Source organism: Aotus nancymaae, unplaced genomic scaffold (genome assembly GCF_030222135.1).
Source record: "Aotus nancymaae isolate 86718 unplaced genomic scaffold, 86718_ANA_hifiasm-v0.15.2.pri h1tg000039l, whole genome shotgun sequence".
In the NCBI taxonomy this organism is placed as follows: domain Eukaryota; kingdom Metazoa; phylum Chordata; class Mammalia; order Primates; family Aotidae; genus Aotus; species Aotus nancymaae.
In genome coordinates, this window is record NW_026988453.1 from 10203055 (window position 1) to 10229833 (window position 26779).

Here is a 26779-nt window from a genome sequence, read left to right on the forward strand (position 1 = left end):
CCCCGCCCCCTGGGTCCTCCAGGCCCCCGATTGGTGGATGATTCTCTCCAGGTGAGGACCAAGGCTCGAGGGGTGGGGCCAGACGGGCTCACGTGATTTGCCGGCAACTGGAGCGCCTCCCCGGCCGCCAGCTGTCGGTTCGGTTGCGTTACTGGGGAGGCGCCGGGGCCAAGGCAGGGAGGGATCATAGGAGAGATCGTAGGGTGAGCCACAGCCGCGCAGCGCCGGGTAGGGTCTAGCGGGCTGGATGAGGGGGCTGCGTGCCCCCGGGTGAAGTGCGGGGCGAGGTGTTGGTCCCCGGGCACGGCAGGGAGCGCGGACGTTCTGGGACCGGCAGCCACAGCCGGTGTTTGGGTTGGAGGATTTGTGTGGTCAGCGGTGGAATCGTGTAAGGCTCTTGAAGCCGCAGGACCTTCCGTCCTCACCAGCCCCCTGTTGTCTGAGTTTGGGGCATGAGCTCAGGGGTTTCCCACTCCAATTCGAATCAGGGCTTACCCCTCTTTCTGAGGTGACCTTGGGGAAGTCATTTACCACCTCAGCTGTCCGGTGTTTTTTAGACTGAGTCCCGAGGGTAACTGGGGAGAGGGTGCGGAGCAGGGCGTGAGAATGCACCAGAGTAGAAATAACGGCGTGCTAAGGCTGTCTTGGGGTCCAGTTACTGTTTTTCCTTCAGGGAATGTGTTCGAGATTTTCCCATGTCTCTCACTCTTTTCTTTTCTTTCTTTTCTTTTTTCTTTGAGACGGAGTCTGTCTCGCTCTGTCGCCAGGCTGGAGTGCAGTGGTGCGATCTCTGCTCACGGTGACCTCTGCCTCCCTGGTTCAAGCGAGTCTCCTGCCTCAGCTTCCCGAGTAGCTGGGATTACAGGCACGCCCCACCACGCCCAGATAATTTTTGTATTTTTAGTAGAGTCGGGGGTTTCACCATGTTGGCCAGGATGGTCTCGATCTCTTGACCTCGTGATCTGCCCACCTCGTCCTCCCAGAGTTCTGGGATTACAGGCGTGAGCCACAGCACCCGGCCTCACTTTTTCCAAAACCGAGTCCTACGGTTAGATTGGAGTTACTTTCTTGGTAATGAACTTGGTCTATTTATAACCCACCCCACCCCAACTGCTGCTACTACACTGCCCAGATTCTTAAAACTAGAATCTGAGGTCCTGAAAGAACTTAACGTGCCACTTAATTCGATGAATCTCAAATTTTCAATCTGTAAAATGAGGAGAAGAACTAATGGTAGCAAAATCTGCCTAATTACAAGATTACTGGCAGGACTGAAGAAGATAATTTCTGTAAATGTATACTTGTCAGTCAGCATACAAATGTAAGTTTCTAGTGCAATTCTTTTTATAGGTGAGGAAACAGAGCTAGAGAAGTAGCTGTTAACTGGGAGAAACAGGACTGAACTTGACTCTTGGCCCGGGGTGCTTTTACTGATACCACAGGAATCCAATGCACTGAGTTTTTTGAGTTACGTCTTCTTTCTTCCCCTTCCCTTTTTTTACATTCTACTTCTCTCTTTCAGACATCTGAAGAGCTGCCATGTCTGGGACATCTTCCTCAGAACAGAATAAAAACAGCTATGAAAGCAAACCCCCAAATCTTCGAATGTCAGAGAAGAAATGTTGTGAGTTCTGGCAAAGAGGAGGGACTGCTCTCTCTCTCTCAGCATTTATCTTGGGAATATAGTTATAATCCTGGACTCTGCTGCTTGGTGGGAGTGATAAATAATTCTTTGACATGGAAATTTAATACAAAGTCTCCAGGGTGGAATGTCCTGTCTAAAACCAGTAGACTTAGTGAAATGTCTGTTCTTGGGGCTGGACTACCGGTGTAGCCCAGAAGTTTCTTATTGCTTTCTTAAACTGAATCTCTGTCTCCTGGGATGTTTGCACATTGGCTTCCCGATGGAAGTTAGAACAAACATCATTGTACGCACGATGAGTAAGGCACAGTTGCAGGTGCAGGAATTACTTGGAGCTGGTAATGTTAGCAGCTTTATCTGTTGGGCTAAGTTTTGGGAGACTGCTGTTCATTGTAGAAATAGCAGATGGGAGCCAGTGCTGCTTGGCTTTATTCCCTACGGGCTTGGGGGAATGAGCCCTGACACTTGGCTTCTCATAGTGTCTTGGGCATCTTACTTTCTTACAGGTTTAGCCTTTGTACCTGGTAAACTGTTTTCCCTGTAGGCTCATTTATTTGAGGACAGCTTTCACCTGAGCATTTCCATGCTTGTCTTTTAGAGACAGCAGGAGGGTTTGTGGGGAGATGAAGCATCATTTCCTATCCCCATGCATCTGTATTTCTAAGCATGTTTATAGGTTGCATAGCTTCCCAAAAGGTCTGGGATGCTGTTCTCCATATGTTTTGGGGAACTTCAAGGAAGGCTAACTCTTGCTTCTGCTTCTGGATTGCACCTTCCCTATGGAATCCTGTCAGTTCTTCTCAACTTCAGTGGAGATATATATATATATATATTTATCAGCAGGTGGAAACAGCCAACCAGCATGAGATCAGGACTCGTCTTATGTTCAAAGCTTTCCCCAGAGCCTTGACCTTGATGTCATGCCCTTGTCAGTTTCATGATTAACGATGATAATCTCTCTTCACCTAGCTCCCATGAAGCCTGCTGGACAGAAGCAGCTGGCTAGATGAGATACTGGGGTTGGCACAGTTAGGGTCTACAATTAGGGTCTCTTTTCTCTGCCAGGGCAAGAAGCCAGGTGCTAAGGGCAAAATACCCCATGAGAGATAACTAGAATAGCATGAGGTTTGAGTGTAGCCTCTGGAGTCACACTGCCTGGGTTTGAATCCTGGGTTTATGACTTCTTAGCTCTTGAACAAGTTGTTTATCCTCTCCATGCCTCAGTTCACTTTTTTTAAAAGTGAGGATACTAATAGTATGTCCCCCAAGTGTGATGTGAGGATTTAATGACTAAATGTGGGAAGGCACTTAGAAGAGTGTTGGGCATATAGCTAGTGTGTGTTATTTTTCACAGGTGACTCAATCTGCCTGTTGCATTTATTCCTGTAAGGTTTATATTGAATCACACTCAGATGGTATATTGGAAGCTCATTATTTAAAAGAGGCCTGGGAAGAATTATTTTTTCAGTGAAGAATGTTTTCTCCTCTTGTTTGACAATATTGTAACCCAGATTGGGGATCTGGGACATGCCTCTTAAAGGGAGGTACACTCGCGTTACTAGGGTGCTTGATCCAAAAGAGAGCTGGGGCTGAGGGGTGGAATCGATAATTGTGGGAGTCTCTGACTACATGATGCCCTGTGTCAGTCCTAGCTTTGCTTTTTTCTCCATGGTAGGAATCTCTTCTACCTGCCTTCCTAATTCTTTTGCAGTTCATCTGCCTTGAGGGCTTTCAATTAGTCGAGGAAACAGTAATCCCTGGTTTCTTTCCTGTCTTCTAAACTCTAATTCCTGCTCTGGGCTCGCATCTCTTTTTTGCAAGCTCTAGCTTCTCTAAACACCTTTTTCTTAGAGAAGAAGAAGCCATCGTGGTTTATATACCCCATTCTCTCCACCTCCCAAGCAGGCTGTGAGACTGTTGCAGCCATAGTCAAAGGAGAAAATACAGTTCCGAGGGAATGTGTTCACTTCCTTTTCCTCTGGAGCTGTGCTTTGGAGCAGGTTCCCCTAGCTGCTTAGTGTTCACGTCAGCAGCTGCTTCATTACTAGCTTAACTGTTGTCCCCTTGCTGCTGATTACACCTGCGTTGGCCAACTTTGACTCTGGGAAGTGGCTGGGCTTAAGGATTTCAGGGCTGAAGAATGACTTCAGGGAGTCAAAACCTCCCAAGGAGCATTACTGGGACTTCAGCTGCTCCAGGGATGAGGTGAAGAGGGGCTACTGGCCGAGGTGACTTTAAGGTGCTCAGAGGACTGGTTGCAAGTCTTATGAAAGCAGAAATGGAGAAATCTACATGCTTTTTTTCCTTTAAAAAAAATTTTTTTTTGAGTAGTTCTGAAACAGACAATTTCTTCCATTTATCTTTCCCTAAACATGAAAGCAATGTATGTTCATAAAAAATTGAAACTACAGAAAGAATTTAGAAAGCAAAAAGTAAAAAAAAACTCCTATCTCTTCCACGTATGATTCTTTTAGACATCTTATTTTGGTATATCCTATTAATAAAAGTAGGTTTATATTGTTCACATTCTGTTCAGCTGTCATTTCCTTTTTTTTTGTTGTTAATAACTTACTGTCTTGTGAACATCCTTTTCATGTGGGTAAATCCAAATTTACCTCATTCTGCATTGTATGGATATGCCAGCTTTCCACGGATGGACATTTAAATTATTTCCAGTTTTTCATCATCACAAAGAGTGCTGCAGTGACCATTCTTACACATACATCTTTGCACATTTGTGCCAGCAACTTTTCCTACAGAAATAGAAAAGATAGACACATTGGAAATGTTCATCGGTATTACTAATTTGCCCTCTTAAAAAGTTCTGTATTATAAACTGTTTTCAATATTTCAAGATATTTGATGGAAATTGGGCAGTGTCAACTATAGCCTAGTGGTTAACTGAAATATCAGCTTTCTTAGTGTTTGACTGTAGTTGTATGACCTTGGTTATTTCGTGCCTGTCAACTGGCAGGAGATAATCAGCAGTTCTGACTTCTGATGAATAAAGGTAAAATATTACTAATAAAACATGCGTTACGGGCTGCATATTTCTAAATGTTATCTCTCTTTAGAGCCAATAAAAGAAGATGATCTGGGTCATCAAAAGGCTGGGAACCACTGCTCTCCTAGACCATCCTTCAGGATTAGGATGGAGAGCATAGTTGGGTTTATCGTGAGGGTACCTTTGTCAAGTGCTGACATGAGGCACAGGAACTGGCAGCTGGGACTGAATGGGCAGTCATGAGATCAGGAGACTGGTCAGAGCCCTGACCTTGACTGTCTATTGTGGGACCATGGGCAAAGCTCTTAGCTTGAGTTTTTCCATTTACATGAGGGAAGTTATCAAGTCCTCTTTCTTTTTTTTTTGTAAATAATTCTTTTTTAAATCTATTTATTTATTTTGAGACTGGTTTCTGAGACTGGCTAATTTTTATATTTTTAATAGAATGGTGTTTCACCATGTTGCCAAAGCTGGTCTCAAACTCATGGGTTCAAGCAATCCACCCACCTTGACCTCCCAAAGTGTGGGATTACAAGTGTGAGCTACCACGCCCAGCCTCAAATCCTCATTTTATCTAAGCAAGTTTGTGAAGGGAAAATAAGTTTAAGTTTGAGAAAAGTAGATGAATCTGGCTTAAAGCAGGTGGAAGAAAATTTCAGGATTGAGTAGTTTTCTATTGTATGTCAAGAGATGGGTTATATCGTCTCTAAAATTAATCAGGTGGTGGTGGCAGGTAGTTTTGTGTTTTAAGGGGCAGGACAGAATGTTCCTACTTTTGCCAGTGTGGCAATTTGAGACAGGAAGTGTGGTTTAGTTTTGTACTCCAGAAAATGAGAAGCCCTGGTTGTAACAGGTGTGCATGAGTGTGTTCCAGGAAGAGGTGAGAGGTGCGTTGCTGGAGGGCTCTTGGGAGGTCCCTGGTGGATAGAGTTTTTTTTTGTTCTTAGCATTCTCTGTCCACATGGGTAAACATAGAGCAGCTGGTTCCCTGGTTGCCTTCAGAGCAGCTCCCAAGTATCAGTTCATTTTAAGCTTTAGGGAGGGTAACAGGACCTTTGGGGGAAGTGCCTAATGGGCTGGAAGGTGTGGACACAGCAGGCCTAGGAGTGAAGGTAATGAGCCAAATCATGGGGGGATTGAGAGGAGGCGTTGAGCTGAGCTGGAGAAAGTGAAGACTCAGGGGATTTTACTACTTAAACCTGAGGCAGCTGATCCCATGCGGAGGCTATCTGCCTGTTAGGGGTCAGTGATCAGGGATTCATGCCAGCTGAGGCTGCAGGGTGCAGTTTGCTTGCCTTTGAGCTCCCTATTTGGACAGAGATGAAAATCACTTATGTGGCTCTTTTACCTACCTTGGAGAGGCTCCTGCTGAGAATCAGGAATTTTCCATGTGTACAGTGGGTAGAGGGCTAACAGCCAGACCCTCTGACCCCAGGTCTGGGCCTCCACTTCTTCCTCCTCACCCCCAGGGTCATTCTGAGTACTTGCCAAACACCCTTAGGAAACTCTTCCTTCCGAGGTTGGTTCTCTACCCAGGCCCCTCCACCCACTTCTCCACTGAGATCTTTTTACGTTTATTTCTCAAAAAATGAAAGTTGTATTGTATTTCCCATCCAAGTACCTCCAACTTACAGAATAGTTTCTTAATCACACAAGGTCACTTAGCCCCAGGTAGAGAGGCAGCCGCAACTTTCAGGGCACCTTCTGGGAAGCAGTAGTGGGAAGTGGGAGGGGAAGGTGTTTCTTCCCTTTACCCCATCCTGTGCAGGGTCTTCCCTCATTCGAGCCGGCAGAGCCTGAGCCATCCCAGATGACCTCAGTGTGGTTCTTGGCCCCAGGACAGTGGCTGGCAACAGTGCGGGTCCTTTTCCCACCTCTCCTCTGCAGCAGGATGGGCCGGGAGGAGCCAGCCCCTGTGAGCAAAGTGATGAGGAGCCTCTTTTTATGGAGAAAAGCTACAAGGAAGCCCAAAGATCGCTGTTCTAGTGCCAGCTAGCTGTACCCTTGACTCATTATGTGTCCCTAGACAAGTCAGCTATCCCCGGACATCATTTGCCCTGCCTGTCCAGTGAGACTTATCTCTGCAAATGAGCATTCCTGAAGTAAGTTAATTTACTAAGGAAGGGTAAACTGAGGACTGTTAATGCTTCTCAGTTGTCTTGCTTTTACATGGGCCATGATGGCAGGTTGGCCCTGATGCCCTGTGTGGGCTAGCTCCACCCTGAAGCTTCCTGAGGTCTGTTCAGAATGTGTATCAAGTAGGCTTTCCCAACTCAGTCTCACTATGCTTTAGAAATTCTGGCTTAAAGAGGAGCTCATGGCCTGAGTGCAAAGGCCAAAACAGCTTGAGGCAAGGCTTTCTGCAGTGGACAAGCTAGTTCTTGTGCATGTTTCTGAAGGGATGAGTGGGATCCTGGAGACAGAAACTCTGTTGGACCTATTATAGGAGCCAGCTCAGTTCTGCACTGGTAGAATGTCCAAGCATTAGACCTTCCTTCTCAGCTCTATCATTTTTATATTGCCAGGCATTCTTATGTTAAGGAGGATGTCATTGTTTTTTTTCTTTCTTTTTTTGAGACAAAGTCTTGCTCTGTTGCCCAGGTTGGAGTGCAGTGATGTGATCATGGCTCACTGCAACCTTGAACTCCTGAGCTCAAGCAATCCTCCTGAGTAGCTGAGACTACAGGTGCACACCCCCACACCTGGCTAAGTTAAATATATATACATGTATATATATATATGTGTGTGTGTGTGTATATATATATGTATATATAAAGAGACAAGGGTCTCTCTATGCTGCCCAGGTTTATCTTGAACTCCTGGCCTCCAGTGATCCTCCCACCTCAGCCTCCCAAATAACTGGGATTACAGGCATGAGCTATCATGTCTGGCCCCACCATGGTTACTTTCTTTCTTATCCTTGCCACTTCTTCCCCTCTTTCTACCTTGGGTACCTCAGTGAAGACCTCAGACATGGAGAAGAGACGTGCTTGGTTTGGGCATTTTCTGGAAGTCTGCTCAACCCTTTAACTCTGTTTCAGGAGACCTGCCTGATATCTCCTTATTTGTCTTCCCAGACTTCCTGAACCTTTGCTTTTCTAGAGGTTTATGAAGATAAAATGAGATTATGACTATGAAGTTCGTAGCTCAGTGTATAAACCTTAGTAGGCCCCTAGTCGTTTCATTTTAGTTTGTTTCATTTTCTTCTAGCGTGGGCCTCCTACATGACCAACTCCCCGACTCTCATCGTTATGATTGGTTTGCCAGCCCGGGGTAAAACCTATGTGTCCAAGAAACTAACACGCTACCTCAACTGGATTGGAGTGCCCACCAAAGGTAAGTGTGGCTTATTCCTCAGGAAGAGAATTTCTTAGTTCCTGGGCCTCACAGGTCTCTGGGAGACTTATTCTTCCTGGCATCAATGCTATAGAGTGCTTTGGAAGAAATAGCAGTTGCTGTCTGGTTTACTGGCATTATTCTCTGTTCCCAGACTTCTGGCATGGGTGGATTGGCCTAGTTTTGAGAGAATGCCTTTGATAGGACTATTAAGATTTAGAACATAGGGCTGTACATTTTCAGAGGTCTGACATGTACGTTATCCAACCCTAGCAGTGTCTCTGCGAACTAGACAGAGTGGCTGAGGACATGGAAACCTCAGACAGCTTAAGACTTGCCCAAGGTCTAGAAAGTCAGGACTTGAACCCAACTCTTTTGACTCTTAATCTGATGCTTTTTCCAACCTACCATGCTGCTTTTTTCATCCCCTTGGCCACTCCGACATTAGGCCAAGCAAGAAGTCCCATTTGGTGGGGCCATCATATTGTTTTGCTGCTGAAGGATTTGGGTGTCTTCTGCAGTGTTTAATCTTGGGGTGTATCGGCGTGAAGCTGTCAAGTCCTATAAGTCCTACGACTTCTTTCGGCATGACAATGAGGAGGCCATGAAGATCCGCAAGTGAGTCTTGTTTAAGGCCTGATCTCCAGGTCAGCTCTTTCTCAGCTGTTGTGAGACTCGGTGTGACAGGGCTTGGTTTCATCTCAGTAAATATCTTACGGGGAAGTTAAGTGGAAGTTACCTGATGGGCAAGTGACCTTAGGCTTGGGTGGGCAGAAGAACAGGACTCAGGGTGATACCTGTGTGCTTGCAGGAGAATTCTAATGAGGGCTAAGATCTGCGCATTGGGGCAGGGGCAGGAGGGGGTTACAGGATGGTGTGAAAACCCTCAGTGAGTAAGCTGAAAGATCTAGTTAGAGGAAGGTTTTCAGCAGTGGGAAACTAAGTGAGTAGGGATGTGACTCCTGTAGCCACCCGAATGTTTGTGTCTCTCACTGTGTTTGAGCTTAGCTCTCCTTGCTGCTTTCATTTGCTCTCCTGGCAGACAGTGTGCTCTGGTGGCGCTGGAAGACGTTAAGGCGTATCTCACCGAGGAGAATGGTCAGATTGCGGTAAGCTTTATCTGTTTCTTCTTCTTCCTGGTCCTCACCCCTGCAGCGCCTGGCTACCCAGCCCCACCTTGAGTCTGCCCTGGTGGGGTTCCATTTCTCTGTTCCTGCTCATTTACCTTGTGTGTGTTCTTCACAGGTGTTTGATGCCACCAATACCACCCGGGAGAGGAGAGATATGATTTTGAATTTTGCTGAACAGAATGCCTTCAAGGTAGGATCTGACTCCATGCTGGGAGAAAAAGGATGAGTAGAGGTGGGGAGTCAGGCTGGGGGCACGGATCTCTTTGACTCTAGTGGGTGAGGGCAGGATGGGATATCTGAACCTCTTCTCTCAGAGCATACCCCCAGTCCTTGGGTGTTTTCTTTCAGGTCCTTTCTCAGACCTTTAGCCTGTATGTTTGAGGCCCAGGGGATGTGGTAAGAGCTATGAGGAGGACTTGAAGGCCACTTTCATGAAGAAAATCCTGGGAGATGTGGTGGCTGGGTGGGGTAGATGAGCACGTGCTCTTAATTGACAGCCTGGCATTTTCAACTTGTTTATAACTGCCTTCTCTCCATGGCCAGGTATTCTTTGTGGAATCTGTCTGTGATGATCCTGATGTCATTGCTGCCAATATTCTGGTGGGTGACACCCCTACCTGTCATCTCCTCTTCACCTTTTGTGCTATGTGTATGTGTGTGTGTGTGTGTGTGTGTGTGTGTGTGTGTGTGTGTGTGTGTTCTGTGGGGAAGGGGTGTTTTGGGTAATGAAAGAGAGAAATGGACATGTTTAACATCTCAAAGAGATCTTTTCTATCTGCCAGAGCACCATCTGGTACTTCTATACTCTTCTCTTGGGAAGGGAAACTGAGGTTTTAGGGAATCAAGTAAGAATTAGCTGTTGAATGGAGACCAGGGTTTAGGTTGTAGGAGTTTCAGCCCTGTGTTCTGCGTATTATCTGGATGCTGAGACCTAGATGTTGGAATAAATCAGCTGGGTGTGGTGGCTCACGCCTGTAGTCTCAACACTTTGGGAGGCTGAGGTAGGTGAATTGCTTGGGACCAGGAGTTCAAGACCAGCCTGGGTAACATGGGCAAAACCTTGTCTCTACAAAAACCACAAAAATTAGCTGGGTGTGATGGCACATCCCTGTAATCTCAGCTAGCTACTTGGGAGGCTAAGGTGGGAGGATTACCTGAGCCTGGGAGGTCGAGGCTGCAGTGAGCTGCGATTGTGCCACTGTAGTCCAGCCTGGGTGACAGAGTAAGAACCTGTCTCAAAAAACAACAAAAAAGGAATGAATCAGACTCTTCATTTCAGGACTTACCTACAGGAAGGTTATCTCCTCAGCAATTGTCCAGTGTTCCAGTCAGTGTTCTGTACATCGAGCTCCTCATGCCCTGTGGGTCACAGCATACGCCAGTCCACACTGGATGGGTCGTGCCCTGCTGGGCTGAGTAGATATCCGTACGTGGTCTCATGCAGGTGCTCTCCCCGCGATTGGAACTTGGGATCATCTGAGGAAGAGGGATCTGGTCCCAAGTCAGGCACTGGGGTCATGCACCCTATTCTGAAATGGGGAAACACTGGAGCCTGTTCTGTTTTCTCAGGAAAGTACATAAAGGGATTGGGGCCCAGGAGCAGCTTCGGCTGCGTGACCGCCTCTGTCCTGCGGCCAAGTGCAGGCACATGACTCCCCAGTTGTCTTTACTTTTTTGGTTGCCAGGGTCACAGGATGGGGGAGGGGGTGCTCAATGAGTGGAGTGCCAACATTCCAGTGAAAGGCGACTTTTATGGGGTTCTTTTTCTTTTTATAGCAGTGGCTATTCGTAGGAGGGCTGTTAAGGGCAGACCTCTGACGAGGCCTTTACTGTTCCTGTGATTTTAGGAGGTTAAGGTGTCCAGCCCTGACTACCCCGAAAGGAACAGGGAAAACGTGATGGAGGACTTCCTGAAGAGAATTGAGTGCTACAAAGTTACCTACCGTCCCCTTGACCCAGACAACTATGACAAGTAAGGTTTAAGGCCATGGTTTGAAGGGCCCAAGGCAAAGGTCTCATCTGGGAAAATAACCTTTCTCCCTCTATTATCTAACTTCCTTCTGATAATCCAAATCTAGTGTTAACATCACCCCAGAGAAATAAGGTATGGATTTGTGGCTTTTATGTGGGTTGCATCTTGTACACGAAAGCAGAAGTGGTTTTTTTTTGTTTCTGTTTTTGTTTTTGAGACAGGATCTTGCTCTGTCACCCAGGTTGAAGTGCAGTGGTGAAATCAGCGCTCACTGCAACGGCTGCCCCCTGGGCTCAGGTGATCCTCCCACCTCAGCCTCCCGAGTAGCTGGGACCACAGGCGTGTGCCACCATGCCTAGCTATTTTTTGTATTTTTAGTAAAGATAGGGTTTCCCTATGTTGGCCAGGCTGGTCTTGAACTCCTGAGTTCAAATGATCCACCCACGTTGGCCTCCCAAAGTGCTGGATATTACAGGTATGAGCTACCATGCCTGGCCGGAAGTGTTTTTTATCATTAATTTTTTTCTCTCTAGTCTCTAGAGCACGATTTCCTCAATCTCAGTATTATCGGCACTTTGAACTGGGTGATTCTTTGCTGTAGGAGCTGTCCTGTGTATTGTAGGATGTTTAGCAGCTTCCTTGGCCTTTGCCCACTATATGCCAGTAATACTTCCAAGCTGTGACAACCAAAAATGTCTCCAGACATGGCAGATGTTCCCTGGGGGGCAAAATCACCTCTGCTTGGGAACCATTGCTCCACATCTCAATGCCAGGCTTCATGCCTGACTCAGAGAAATGTCTGATCAATGCCAGCCATCATTACTGTGGAAGCATCTGTTGGTAGCATGGTATAGAATATAGATTAACTTGTCATGTGTGAAGTATATTAGCTGTAACAAAATACCAAGTCCATGTTGAAGAAAAATGGTGTACACATGGAAATCTGCAGGAATGTGGCCTTGTAAAAAAACATGCATTTAGGGCAGTTAACAGCTCTATTCAAATAATACAGACCTGCAGCCAAGCAAATGGCCCATTTCATGTGCATGGCACACTTAACACAGTGGTCTGCTTAATGTTGTGAGCCTTTCAGTTCCTTCAAGTGGGTTTCCCAGGATCCCCTTAATATGGAGGCTGAAAACCACCTCTTCGTGGTTTGGCATAAAAGTATTCTTCAGCTGCAACAAAATCTCACCTAGAAAAATATTCAGAAGAATACACACACACACGCACACATATCTCTACATATAAATACATGTGTATGTTGGTAGATGTTATCTCTGGTAGTAGGGTGATGGATGATTTGTATCTTTCCATCTTTTTTTCTGAATTTTTTATTTAAAATAAGCACTTATGTTTTTTTTTTTTTTTTTTTTTTTTGGGCTGGAGTGCAGTAGTGCAATCTCAGTTCACTGCAACCTCCGCCTTCCTGGGTTCAAGCGATTATCCTGCCTCACCCTCCCGAGCAGCTGAGATTATAGGCACCCACCACCACACTTGGCTAATTTTTGTATTTTTAGTAGAGACAGGGTTTCATTATGTTGGTCAGGCTGGTCTCAAACTCCTAACCTCGTGATCTGCCCACCTTGGCCTCCCAAGGTGCTGGGATTACAGGCATGAGCTACTGCGCCTGGCCACACTTAGGACTTTTATAAAGAGGACAATCCCGTGTTGGCCTCAAAGCAAGCAATATCTGAAAGTGTCTTTGAGAGAAGCATGATGAGGTAGATGCAGGGAGTGTCTAGACACTGCTGTTTCTGCTTCTGCCCCCTCCTCCCTTCCCCTCATTGCTTGTCATGCCATATTCTGCCCAGGTCTCAACTGCCTCAAATGGGACTTATTCTTCTCACCAAATTTCGGGCTTAGCAAAATCTTCAGGTCACCTAGTCTCTAGCCCTTGATGGGAAGCCTGAATTCTGTTTATCATCTTTATTTACATTACATGGCACAGTACAGGCACTGAGGAAATGGTGCAGACTGACTAGAAGTTCAGGAAATTGTACTTCATTTTGGTTTTAAGGAATAATTAATCTCCTACCATCTGATTCCATAAATGTGGGTGTGACAGGGGAGAGGAGGAAAAGCAGCTGGGAACCTGCAAGTCCCTGTAGAAATCCTTTTCACTCTGATTCTTATTCTCAGATTTTCATACCCAGGGAATTTTTTTTTCTGCCCTGTCCCAGGGATCTTTCTTTCATCAAGGTGATAAATGTGGGCCAGCGATTTTTAGTCAACAGAGTCCAGGACTACATCCAGAGCAAGATAGTCTACTACCTCATGAATATCCACGTCCAGCCTCGCACCATTTACCTTTGCCGGCACGGGGAGAGCGAGTTCAATCTCTTGGGGAAGATTGGGGGCGACTCTGGCCTCTCGGTACGGGGAAAGCAGGTGAGTAATTAGTCAGCACACTGGATGTTCCAGGCTTAGAGGTAGAAGGGCATGGCTGAGGTCATCTCTTTTATCTCCTTACTTAAATCCCATTTGGACTTAGGCCGTGGTTTCACAGTCAGGCAGGTGATCGAGGTGTGCTCTTGCTACTGTGTCTAGCTCTGTGCTGACGTGTAGATAACCTGGACCCATTTCTGCTGTGATCATTCAGCCATCAGATACTTATTGGGCATAACTTGTGTACTCAGCAGTATACCGGGTGCTCCAGTTAAAGTTCATTTCCTCTTAGGTTTATACCCAAGAGGATTTTGACCATGGTTATCATGTTGTCCATTAAAGGCCAAGTTAGCAGGCCCTGTGTGTGTGTGTGCGTGTGTGTGTGTGTCTGTGTGTGATTTTTTTCCCTTAATTTTTATTTTTAAACTCCAGTTTGCCCAAGCTCTAAGGAAGTTTCTGGAGGAACAGGAGATAACAGACCTCAAAGTGTGGACAAGCCAGCTGAAGAGGACCATACAGACTGCTGAATCTCTTGGCGTGCCCTATGAGCAGTGGAAGATTCTGAATGAGATTGATGCTGTGAGTAGGAAACTCTGAAGGTCCAGAAAAGCCAATGAGAGTCTCGTATTCAGGCAGGAACTCTCAGAAGTCACTATTTGGACAGTTTTATCCAGGAAGCTAGAACACCAAGTAAAAGCCCTGAGGAGGCCGACTCTGCGGCCAGTTCAGAGGCTCAGGGTGGACAGCTGTACCTCCAGTCGGGAGTTTCCTGCCTGCTTCGGTACCTGTGCCAATCATGGGACCCAAATCAATTTTTGAGCCAGCCTTTCTGGCACCTGGGGAAAGTGGGGCTAACAAGGACTCATTTTGTTCCTTTGTATATTTGCTGCCTGGGAAAAAGAAATAGCTAACAACCCACTTCTTTACTTTCTGCTTAAATCATTTGGTCAGCTATTCAGGAAAAGTTTTTCCCGAAATTTCTCTTGGCTTTCTCTCTTCTTGAGAACAAAAGTAGACATTTCTTTTTCTTTCCTTCCTTCTACCCTTTTACTTTTCCTGCAGGTCTCCAGTCCCTTCAGTTTCTTTCTTTCTCTGCTTCCTGTTCCTTTGAGCCTCTCGACTTTCTTGACCTATAAGTTCCCCCCAGTAGTAGGAGAACATGGTAGCTTGAGCTAGAGAAGTTGCTTCCACCCTGCAGTGGTCCTCACCCTGCAAGTCACAGACACTCTGTGACACTCTGGTCACAGGCGGCTGTAATACATGAAAGGACCCAGCACAGTGCCTGGCACGTAGTAAGAAACTAGCATTCTTCAGTGTCATCTTCCTTATTTGGGATGGGGCCGGTGTGAGACGGTCTACCTCTTCAAGCCAGGTTCAGGTGGCTTTTTGCAGGGCGTGTGTGAAGAGATGACCTATGCAGAGATTGAGAAGCGGTACCCTGAAGAGTTTGCACTTCGAGATCAAGAGAAGTATCTGTATCGCTATCCTGGTGGGGAGGTAAGACCCTTGTCATGTAAAGTGACTGCCTGGGCCCTTGCTAAGGCTTTAGCTTTAATTTGGGGGAAGGAGTGAATGTGATTTGGAGGGTCTAGGCATCATTTATCTTCCTTCCCTTGGATCATTGTGGTTCCATTCAGCTTAGACCATCGAATTACTCATTAATTGTTAACAGTCCCAGGGATAAGGGTGACAAAGGCATCCCCTGTGTTCAGTATGTTTTAGAATTGACACAATCATTTTTCCTGCTTGTTTTCCTTGTACTCTCTCAATCCCACCTCCACATAAGCAAGTGGAGTCACCAAGTAAATATATGGGATAGGAATTGTTTCCCTATCATCTTCTGTGTTTTCGGCTGTTTCCTTGTCTAAGTGGCTTCCATTCTCTAGGGATGTGTGAGGCAAAAGTAAGGAAAACTGAACAGGAAATCCCTAGAAGTCTCTTGTTGTCTCCTGCATGTATCACTCTGTGGGAAGAAAACACACACACGCACAAGTTGAACTCACATGTCCTCATCTTGACCTATAGTTTTCTTGGTCTGAATATTGCTCTTGAAAGATCCGAGTTTTCTCAAGAGATAACAGGGCTAGGGGCAGTTAGCAGGTGGTAGTGATGCAAACTCACTGCGCCTCCAGGGGGAAAGCCAGCTGAAGAAGTGGCCCTTAGACTCCAAGGTCCAGCCACGGACTTGGCTGGCAGCTTGCACCTGGCCTCCTGCCAGCCTGGCCCATTTCCCTCCACAGTCATACCAGGACCTGGTGCAGCGGCTGGAGCCTGTCATCATGGAGCTGGAGCGTCAGGGCAACGTCCTCGTCATCTCCCACCAGGCTGTCATGCGCTGCCTTCTGGCCTACTTCTTGGATAAGGGCGCAGGTGCCTTTGAGGGAGGGGCTGGGAGACACAGCTGGGGGAGGGGCCAGACTCACAGTGGCACCAAGACTCCTGGGAAACAGACCTCCCTGTCTTCCACTCAAATTAGAGTACCTTCTCCAGGCAGCAGTGCGGGGCTTCCAGCAGCCACTGAGTCAATGACTTGCTGAGTCACTCTGCTGCTCGAAGAACTTCCAATGGAAAGTGGCTGCTGCTGGTGCTCCTTGATCCTGCCTGGCTCAAGGGCCAGTGTCATGCTGACACTCCTGGCAGCATCAAGACAGTGGTTGGACATTCCCAGCCTTCCACACTGCCTACTAGGCGGGTAGTCTCTTAGGAGTAGCAGTTGCTTCTGGGTAAAGGCAGTAAGAAGGTGCCACTGCCTTCTTTCATACTTCTCTTCCTGATCTTCTGGAGCTACTGAGAAGCCTGCGTTGTGGAGGCTGAGCTCAGTGTCCTGAGCTGCTGGGAAGCTGTTGGGCAGGCATTACTGGCCTTTGCTGTACCCAGGTGAACCCCTTCCGTGGGGCTCTCTGACTACAGTACTTCTTCCGGATTTGCCTGCATAGAATGATCTAAGATGGCCTTATTTCCTTCCTTAGCCACGCAGAAGGTTGGGTGGCTTTGTGTTCTGGGGTTTAAGGGAGGAGTCATACAACTCTAGGAGGTGGTCAGGGTAAGGGAAACTCATTATGAGCTCCAGAGGGTCGCTCTTCCACTAACTTGACCTTACTCCATAATACTAAGAAACTTCCCTCACCTGGTCTTTCTGCTTTCAGATGAGCTCCCATACTTGAGATGCCCTCTCCATACCATCTTCAGACTTACTCCTGTGGCCTACGGTAACTATGCGCTCAGGGGCTGGCGGGAGCTGGGAATTGAGGAAGGTCAGAACTTTCTCTGAAGTTTTTCTAGAGTTCAGCTTCATTATCCCTATGTACTTACATATTCCATCAGCGCCTTCTGTTTTTAAAGTTATCTGTGCGTGACTGTATGTATTGCAGAATGCATACATTCCTTTGTGGTATGCTTTCCTATAATGAGACTAAGGAACTTTCCAGCTGGGAAAAAGAAATAGCTAACAACCCACCTCTTTACTTTCTGCTTTTTCCTTAAGGCTTCTCTTTCCTCTGTTTTCCCAGGGTGCAAAGTGGAAACAATTAAGCTTAACGTGGAGGCCGTGAACACACACCGCGACAAGCCAACTGTAAGTATTTTCCCGTGGTGAACACGCCAGTTTCCCTGCCACCTTGAGTCTTTGAAGCTTTGGAATTAAGAGTCTGGGGTTTCTTTTATGTACGAAAGGGAACAGATTCGGAACTTATGTTTTACATAGTTTGCTGGGTCTGAAAGAGATGTTGGAATTATTATTTTTTAAAATTAGTGCCCATTTCGCGAGTCTTAACCTTGAATGTTGGCTCCTGGAAATTCAATTAAATATGGAAAGTATTTGGCTGAAGAGAAATGCAAATTACCACCCCCCTCCAACCCCAAGTGTTCCTTCAGAAAGCAGAGTCCAGAGGAGCCTCTAAGGTGGGGGTCAACAGGTTGGAGGTTCATTCCTAGGTCTGTCCCTGGTTCTGTGTGGTCTTCAATAAGCCCCTTCTTCTCTTTGGGTCTTTTTCCTGCTTTGGAATGTTATGCTCAAGGAGCTTCTCCCCTTTAGCTCCCTGGTGCTAGGAGGCCAGGCCACAGCCCATGTCCTCTGAGGGACCCTGTGTGCAGAGGAGCAGGAGTGAGGGAAGCTGTTGTGGTTACAGGTTATTAACCTGTATGAGTGAGCTTTTGGCTTGGCTTTCATTTGTGTGGTGTTGCTCCATTTCCAATCAGAACAACTTCCCCAAGAACCAAACCCCTGTAAGGATGAGAAGGAACAGCTTTACGCCTCTGTCCAGTTCGAATACAATAAGGCGTCCAAGAAATTACAGTGTTGGGAGCCGGCCCCTCAAGCCCCTCAGCCCTCTCCGTGCCCTGGACATGCAAGAAGGGGCCGACTAGCCGAAGACCCAAGTCAGCATTCCGGTGGTGTGACCGTGTGTTTCCCTCCAGCCCTGGCCTCCTGCCCTTGTCACTAATCATCAAGGAGTCATTTAACTTCCTCCCTCCACCCCCACCCCTGACACTTCACCATTAATCTTAACATAGAACGTGAGGTTATATGTTTATAGGACAACCTTAGCTGTTCTCCAGTCTGAAACATCTTTCCACCCAGGGGCAGGTTAGCAAATTGGGTCTTTCAGGACAGATTCTCAGATGGAATGGTCTGGAGGAGGAGGAAAAAGATACATTCCACTGGGGCTGAGCACGCCCCACGCTCTCGGTTCTTCTCTGTGTTTCCTGGTGTCTTACTTCACTAATGTCCTCGTGTGGGTAAAGTGTTGGGGGGATGGAGGGTGGGTGAGTGGTGGGGGGACAAAACGTCCATTCTTCCTTCACTTCTGTCTCTTCAATGTGTGTTTTCCTCACAGTGCTTACTTGACTGCTTTCCTCTCCCACTTTCATGTCCCCTCTGGATTGTCCGGTGTAATGCATGGCATTGTGGTGTCTGTCTAGGAAGGAAGGCGTGATCGGCAAGAGAGAAGTCTGGCCCAGCTGATGCTTTCTGCAGCGGGTCCAGACGGATCTGGACTGGAGGAGTCTTTCCTTTCCTTTCTCCCTTCCTCTCCAGCCAGGTCCTGCAAGGGCCAGCCCAGGCTACAGAACATCCACAGAATACTCTGGAGCTTGCAAGTGTACATAGGGTGAGAGCTCCTGCCTCCTTTCACGAGAAACAGTCCTAAGTCTTTGATGCCCTGGGGGAATCTGGCTCTGAGGATGTGGGAAATATCTTGGCTTTTATTTTTAACTTAGAGTCAGGCCTGGGTCTGTTGAAGTCTGCAGAGTGGAGTTCTGGAGAGCAGGGTGGGCTGCAGCTCATGCGGGGCTCTTGGATACCAGTCACATCTTTTCTCCCATGGTTCCCGGGTTCTTTGCCAATCACAGCAACTTTTCCTGCCAAAGTCAGTATCCTCTGGGGCGGTTTAGAAGGGCAGTTAGATTCAGGAGTCACCACTGATGTTTGAATTGCTCAAGGCAAGAGTCAGAGAAGAGTTCACTAAAACGGCTTATTTTCGCATAATTTCACACCCTGTTTAAGAAGAAAGACACATCAAAACAAAATAGTTTTTACATTAGCATTTATTTCCCAAATCTGAAAAAGCTTGATGATGAATTTAATCTCTCTCACTGGAGTGTTCTTTTGTTCATAAGGAGAAACTATCTCATCTTGAAGTCCAGAGAAGTCCTCGGAACCCTGTGGGATCTAGCTCTTAACTGTTTATATTTATCTAGTCACTTCTGTCATTTCATTTGCTTTGTAGGGTTAAACAGAAAATGTTTAGAGAAGGAATTCTTAGCTGCTTGATGACCATGATGGCTTATCCTCTTTTCCAATTTTGCATGCAAAATGTACAAATATATGTATGTTTTTCTGAGAGGCAAGTTTAGAGTTCTCATGGGATTTTAAAAAGAGATAGGTGACTCCCCACCTTAAAGTTACCGGCTTGTCTGCTTCCACGGTAACGGAAGATCTTTTGTTGTGGTTCTCATCCAGGAGTATTCCTTAGAATCCCCTTTAGAAATGTTGAATCATAAACATGCCTGTGTCTACCTTACGCCTGATACTGACTCACAGTCTCTGGGATCTGGGTCTGGACATGCATGTATTTACATAGCTTCCCAGATAATTCTGACATAGCCCAGGTTAAGAACTCCACCTTAGGAAGTTAGGTGGAAAAATACTGGGATAGTAGTTCCTCAGACAAAAGTGTCAGCCTAGGAATTCTGAATTTCTCAGTCCTTAAAGGACAGTTCTTTGGGACTGATGTTTGAGGAGATCATAATATTAAATGATATAACCCTCTGGAAGGCAGGCTGCTGTGTTTTAGAGGGTTATACTAGGTTCTAGTCCCGTCTTTAATCCTTTCCATTGCTGAGCGATGTGGAAGAAATCACTGAATTAATTAATTGTCCCTAGATAGAAGCTGGGAATTTTAAGCACCCTGGAGAGAGCTACAGACTCTGCAGGATGATAAAGTTGTCATCACAGGCAATAACTCCCTGACCCCGAGTCTTTTACTCGTACGTCCCAAGTAGGATACCAGAGCCAGCTTCTAAAGGCTGCTTACCTAGATTCGTCTCAAAATTATGTCCAAGATGTAAAGTAACCTGCTATTCCTGTTTAGCGGTTATATAATGCGTACTGAGTGTCTTTGTGGAGCTTTGGGCTGGTGGGGGCAGGGATAGGAGAAAGACACACAGAAGTAGAAGAAAAGGTTATCGCCCAGAGGAAGGTTATTTTAAGAGACATGACGTAATTTGTAACAAATGAACATTTGCAATATAGCAACACTCTGAGTCTAGAAGTGCTCACCATCACATCGCTTCTCCTGACTTTTCTGTTGTCCTATGGCTATGAGACTACAAGGATTGGGGGATGGGGATGCCTCCACCACCACTAATGTGAGAAGGAGATACAGTTGGGGAGGCACGTTTGGCACTTTTACAAGGTTGCGTTGTCTACATTTGCTCCCAGTTATGTAGCCCAAATGGGCATTCAGTCTTTTCTTCTGCTGTGAGGTGAGAGTAATTCAGAACTAATGAATGAGAAGAGGGAGCACTTTGATCCACAGATTGGATTAACACTGTACCTACTCTTAGCAAGAGGAGACTTGTCTAACAAGCCAGCGTTGTGTTAACCTGTCAGTAGCCCCAGCATTAGAGACAGGTCACTGGGATGTCCACTCTGGCTCTCAGCCTGACATTATTTCCCCACTCTCCCCCATGCCATTTGCTTTCCTCAGAAGAGGAGCTGAGGCGGGTCTTATTATCCTCAAATAGAACATGAGAAATTAGAATTTGACAAACAAGGGCTTCAGCATCCTTTGGTTTCTAAAGCAAGATCCCTTCAGAGAAGTCCAGCAGGAAGAAGCCAGGAGAATGTAGAATGGAAAAGAATTTTACTCCACATTTTAAAGAAGTTTCGTCTCTACTTCTCATCTTTTCTCTCCTGGTCTTCTTACTTGAATGCATGTTGTAGTATATACACATTGCTATGACTGTGTCTATCACAAGTCCTACAAAATAAAAATGGACTTAAAAGTACTCTTTGCTGAGGCCATAGGTTTTATGTCATGAGAAATAGATAAAGACATTAGCATTTAATCTACTGGAATAAGCTGGTGACTGCGGCTTATTATCTGTAGTCCCAGATACTTGGGAGGCTGAGGTGGGAGGATCACCTGAGCCCAGGTGTTTGAGACCAGCCTGAGCAACATACTGAGACCTGACCTCTGAAATTTTTTTTTTTTTTTTTTTGAGACGGAGTTTCGCTCTTGTTACCCAGGCTGGAGTGCAATGGCGCGATCTCGGCTCACCGCAACCTCCGCCTCCTGGGTTCAGGCAATTCTCCTGCCTCAGCCTCCTGAGTAGCTGGGATTACAGGCACGCGCCACCATGCCCAGCTAATTTTTTGTATTTTTGGTAGAAACGAGGTTTCACCATGTTGACCAGGATGGTCTCGATCTCTTGACCTCGTGATCCACCCGCCTCGGCCTCCCAAAGTGCTGGGATCACAGGCGTGAGCCACTGCGCCCGGCCTGAAAAATTTTTTAAAAATTTACTTGTCTAAAGTGGGGAAAGGGAAATTATTCTGTTTTCTTATTAAGCAGATTTAGAGAACCTGCTTCTCGTCTTATCTCCTAATCCCTAAATTGGAATTTAGCTCTTACCTGTATTGTCGTTTCTGTTTCAGTAAAGGGATGATTTTACACTGAGTCGGAAAGTGGAATAAGAACAGCGTGTAAAACCTTGCGCTGTGCTGGGGATCTGCCCCATAGCTTTGGTTCTGGGTTTTGTTGTTGTTGTTATTGTTTGTTTCCGAAGAAGTTGGCGTTAAGGATACAATATGTTTGTACCCCTAGACTGAATGGCTGAGTATTCCATATGAGGATCTGCATGATCCTCTTTGCAACCCACATTTGATCTTCGGAGACACTGGCATTTTGAAGAAACATGATATAGCTGTTTGGGAATAAATTCATCTGTGTTACTTTTTTTTTGTGAGCAGGAGATCTTAATTGACAGAAACTCCTTCGTGGTTAGGGTGGCCCATGGCAAGGGAAAAAGTATCCAGTAATCAGAAGAACTGCATCTGGGTTATGTAGTCTTATGCACATTTCATTGTCTTTGCCAAGCCCAGAAGCCATATTGTGTTCATTGTCAAGAAATTTGATAGATTTACCCAGCTTTTCTAGGATGGATTTTGACTTATTAAAAATATATAACAACCTGAACAACATTGGTTGCAACATTAGTGGGTCACCCCCAAGGTAACACAGATATCAGAAGTGTGTCTAGGGATTTAATTTAGACCCATACTGTCTAGGAGATTATCTTTAGGTGGATCTCTGTGCTGACTGACCAGCAGACTTTAGAGTCTGTGTGCAGACTGAAAGACACTAGTGGTGTCTATATGTTGGCCAACTGGTAAACTAGTAGGATCTGTTTGTCACTGACAGACTCTAGTAGTATCTGTGTGATGACTGACTGGCTGACTCTAGTAGTGTCCGTGTGTTGACTGAATGAGAAACTCTAGTAGTGTCTGTGTGTTGACTGACTGACAGACTCTAGTGTCCGTGTGTTGACTGATTGATACTCTAGTGGCATCTGTATGTCAACTGACTGACAGACTCTAGTAGCGTCTGTGTGCTGACTGATAGACTAGTAACATCCGGGTATTGCCTGACTATAGAGTCTGTAAGCTGACAGTCACAGTCTGCCTGCTGTCTGATTGCACCCATTGAAGTGTATGTATATTATTGTAATTCTCTATTAAATGTGTCTAACAAAGAAAGGAATTAAGCACTCTAGATGTTTTCTTTATAGGGGAGTTTTGTACACTATGATTTTAAATAGACATTTCTTGTATAGTAGTGGCCAAATTCTCCTTATTTTGTAAAAGATAAAGGTTGCACATCACTGTTATGGTATTTTGTGAACTCAGCTAAGGGAATGCCTGTTCAGAGCCTGGAGTTGTTACCCTTACTTGAGGTCATCTCATCCACTCCCCTGCTTTAGGGCAGGACTTCACTTTTGCTGTTTGTTTCTGAAGCTTCTGTGTCCCCAGCTTACCCTGTTCTGGAACTCTGCATTCCGTTGGAGAGGGCTGCTGTTTTTAGTCAGCCACGCATTTGGCTTTTACACTGAATCTAATAAATAAAAGTGAGAAGGAAATTTGGCATTCAGAAATTGATTTTAAGGGTTGGCAGAAGTATTTTTTCCAGTAAGCCTTTCACTGGATACTTATGACCAATGTTTACCTACTCAATGTTTTTGTATCTGAATTGCTTATGTACATTTTTTATTATGTTGACGTAACAAGAAGATCAACTTATGCTAGTATGGTGATGGTTTTGCTACGGCCAAAGCAAAGGGCTCACCAAATGCACGGTGCCCTTTGGGAAGGGGAATTGTGTGGGGCTGAGCACCTCTGGGTTGAATGGGAATGGGTCTCATTGGGGAGCCTAGGAAATAGAGTTCTACTGCAGATTTCTGAGGCACTGCTCTGTTGAAAGTAGGAACATAGGTCTTTAGCAACATTCTGATTTAATCAGGTGTCACTGATAACAAAGTGTGCCACTCAGATCCATTTAAGGTGTTTTAAACTGTATTTGAAATGTGTTTTTGTGCGTGTGTGTGTAGAATGGGTAAATAAAATTGTTGAGTAATTTGAACCTATCAGAAGCCTTCTGGGTTTTTTGTTTTGTATTTTCAGTTGTGTTTCCCATCACTTCCCCATCCCTAAAACTTTGCCTCATGCTGTGCAAGGATTCAGACTCAGACAAGCCAACAAAATTCTCACTGTTATTTGAAGACCATGGTATAGCCATGGATCTCTTCTGCCACCTTCTGGGAAAGATAGGAAGAACATTAGGGAAAGTGCACGAACTTCAATAGTTGTGTGTACCTGTTGGTACTTATGCAAGAATTAAAAAACAATTACATTTCATTGCACTATGCAGTAACTCCCGCTACATGTTAGCAACATGTAACTCATATTATCTATTATAAAGAAAACATTTGAAGATTTTTTTAGCATTTAGTGGACTGTTGCTCCTAAAATGTGATTTACCCATTTCTAAAGAGATTACGGTCAATGGTACAAAACAGCATTTCATTTCTTTTGGGACAGGAAACGCAGATGGGATTGTTTTACTGTCCTCATGCCTTATTCCTTGTTACCTTAACAAGGACCAGAAGCTCATTAGAAATGCAGAATCCTAGGCCCCATCCCAGGCCTCCTGAGTCAGAATCCTCATTTTACCAGGACCACCAGGTGATTCGTATGCACATTTAACATTTGAGAAACACCATTCTTGGGGAAGAATTTCCCACAAGGTAAAATGTTAGATGCCAGTTTATGGGAAGAAGTTGATCTGCTCTGATGACTGACTTCAGAATGGACTCCTATAACTACAAGTAGGGACCCTCCTCAGAAGCCAAGTAGCACTGACCACAATGCCACTTTATTGGCATTGTCTTTTGGCTGACTTAGCCTACACGATCTCCTTCTACCAAAGGGATCCTGACTGCTTCTGCTTCATATCTTGGGTATGTAGCTTATGGTCCAGGTCTGAAAGGAGTGCCTGGTCCAATATGGTCACGAGGTCAGCTCCTCAGGGAAAGAAGCCCATGACTACGCCATTCGAGTTTGCCTGACTCCCCAGGGTCAAGGTGTGTGTGTAGGCATGCCGTTGTGTTCATGCATGTGTGTGGATGTGGGGATGAGGAGGTTAAGGGAGGAGGGAAGGTAGGGGAAGGAGTCTGCTCTACTTTTATGTCTGCTGCTTGGCCAGTGGTGTAATAGGTTTATGTCTCTTCCGCTCTGGCTCGTAGGCAGCAGAGACCACACTGGCTGTGCGCAGACGCCCCTCCGCAGCGTCCCTCATGCTGGCTTGCTGATGATGTGGAGGTTCAGGCCACACCTCTCCAAAGGACTGGGATCTACTGAAAAGCTTGGAATGTCAGCTCCACAGAGGCTAGAACAGGAAGTTAAGTGGGAACTGGACTATTGGGGCTACCAAAATGAGACCTGAAGAAACGTCACCACATTTCCTTCCCTTTTGCCTAATAGGAATATCAGTTATACTGAAAAATTAAACTTCCCTGTGCCTCAAAACATTTAGCAACGTGAACCAATGACTTTTTATCATCTCTTTACTGGGTTTGGTCCAAGTTGGTCAATCTCATTCTGTATAGACACTTAACATCCTATCTGTGACTGTCTGCATCCTTTGCTGGCTCTTTTTTTGCCCAGAGTGCAAATGCACCTCTTCAGAGTTACTTTCCAAGTGAGAAGACTGAGCTCCATAAAGCCTTTCCTATGCAGTAAGAGCTGGTCCCTGCATCTGTTCCAGGCGAGCAGGCTAGAGTCCAGTATATATATGCCAGCAGTTACCATTTGCCACATTGGAAACAAGAGAGAAATCACCAGGTGAATGGAGGGTGTTCTGAGAAACTCAGTCCCTAAAACCTCTCTTCTGCAGTGATAGAAGAACAGGTGTCAGTAGCCACCTTTTCATTTAGAGAAGTTTTTTCTTGTTCCAGGCCCTTCCAGACAGGATCTGACAGCAAGACTCCCTAAAATGGGTACCCATCTTCTAAGTTCCCTTTTGTAACTGCTATAGTTTCTGTTTGATGCATGTGCCTCTCATAGCTGAAGATGGGGCTGTGTAGTTCTCCTGGGTGGCTGGGAATGTGGGTTAGAGAGAAAAGGAGAGTGCCATTTATATGACATGAGTAAGTCAAGAAGGCTCCCTATCAGGGAGTATTTTGGTTTCACAACAGGTGGAAGGATACATGCTCCTCTGTGGGGTCTGTCACCATGATGCAGTCCTTGAGAAAGGTGCGTCTGTGACTTGGAGAGCAGCAGTCTTCTGATACCTGCCTCTTGGCCACTTGTCACTATTGTGGTCACTGGTGTTTCATGTAAAAGTGAGGGTGGCAGGGTTGTGGACCAGTGCCTCAGTGCATTAGTCATTCAGTTTCTCTTACAGATAAATCAGATAACTCTTTCCCAATGATTGTCAAATGTATGAATGTATCTCTGTAAATGTGATTTTGACATGTCACTGTTCCTGAAGGAGAGTATGGAATCCCCAAAGGATATTATATCTTGCAAGTAAAGTCTATTTTTTTAAAGAATAGTATGTTTTTAGCTTTACTTTTCTTTCTTTTTTTCCTTTTCACTCAAATGCTCACCTGCTGGGCAAAAGGGTGAGTAGCAAGAAAAGTAATAAAATGTAGCTTTTCTCAAATGGTTCTTTTATACTGTGGATGATACAGGACTCTATTACCTAAGACGTGATGAGCTGGGCTGCAGGCAGTTCAGCATCCAGCAACTCGGAGCTTCTTTTCTACATGCAAAGCTGCCTTCAGGAAGGCTTCTTACTCTGTAGCAGATGATTTTCATCTGGCTGCCTACCGCATGCTGTACTGTAATGATTTTTCTCTCTGCATCAAAAACTGTCTTTTGATGATCAGACAATATACTTATTTATTCTATCCGTGTAAGGCATTTTTGAGTCTTTGTGTCACTGTTTGCATGTATTTAATCAGAATGTAATGTAATTTATGTTGTTGGTTTTTGTTTGTTTGTTTTTTTTTTGGTAGAAATTTAGGTAGTTTGAGCTTTTAAGTTTAATGTCATATTAATTTAAGTTACATTTCCAGAATGAAGATATCTGTCTTCTGTAAAAGGAAAATAACAATGTTAAGGAACAGTGGATTTTTTGAATACTTTTTTTTCTCATTGATTTTTATTATAAGTGTAAACCAAGAGATGCATTTCTCTGGAGGAAAGTTTATCTTCTGGATTAATAAAATCATGCTAAAATGCGTGA

The 26779-nt window shown here is 45.4% G+C and overlaps 1 protein-coding gene across 5 annotated transcripts; it reads left to right on the forward strand.

The window, feature by feature from the left end:
• The first annotated feature begins 98 nt into the window (after nucleotides 1-98).
• On the forward strand, nucleotides 99-26779 carry PFKFB2 (6-phosphofructo-2-kinase/fructose-2,6-biphosphatase 2). 5 transcript variants are annotated; one of them, XR_001108491.3, is made up of 16 exons: nucleotides 99-203; nucleotides 1523-1624; nucleotides 7857-7982; nucleotides 8504-8600; nucleotides 9025-9091; nucleotides 9228-9302; nucleotides 9656-9712; nucleotides 10960-11084; nucleotides 13268-13475; nucleotides 13905-14051; nucleotides 14865-14969; nucleotides 15713-15842; nucleotides 16619-16681; nucleotides 16982-17046; nucleotides 17670-18580; nucleotides 24774-26779. XR_001108491.3 is itself a non-coding variant. In XM_012459279.3 (15 exons), the coding sequence occupies exons 2-15, from the start codon at nucleotides 1540-1542 to the stop codon at nucleotides 17835-17837; spliced, it is 1518 nt and encodes a 505-aa protein (XP_012314702.2). In that variant the 5' UTR covers nucleotides 99-228; nucleotides 1523-1539; the 3' UTR covers nucleotides 17838-26779. The 5 variants fall into 5 exon arrangements, 4 of the variants coding, with proteins under 4 accessions (XP_012314702.2, XP_012314701.2, XP_012314703.2 ...); XM_012459279.3 differs by having other exon boundaries at nucleotides 99-228; nucleotides 17670-26779; XM_012459278.2 differs by having other exon boundaries at nucleotides 17670-26779.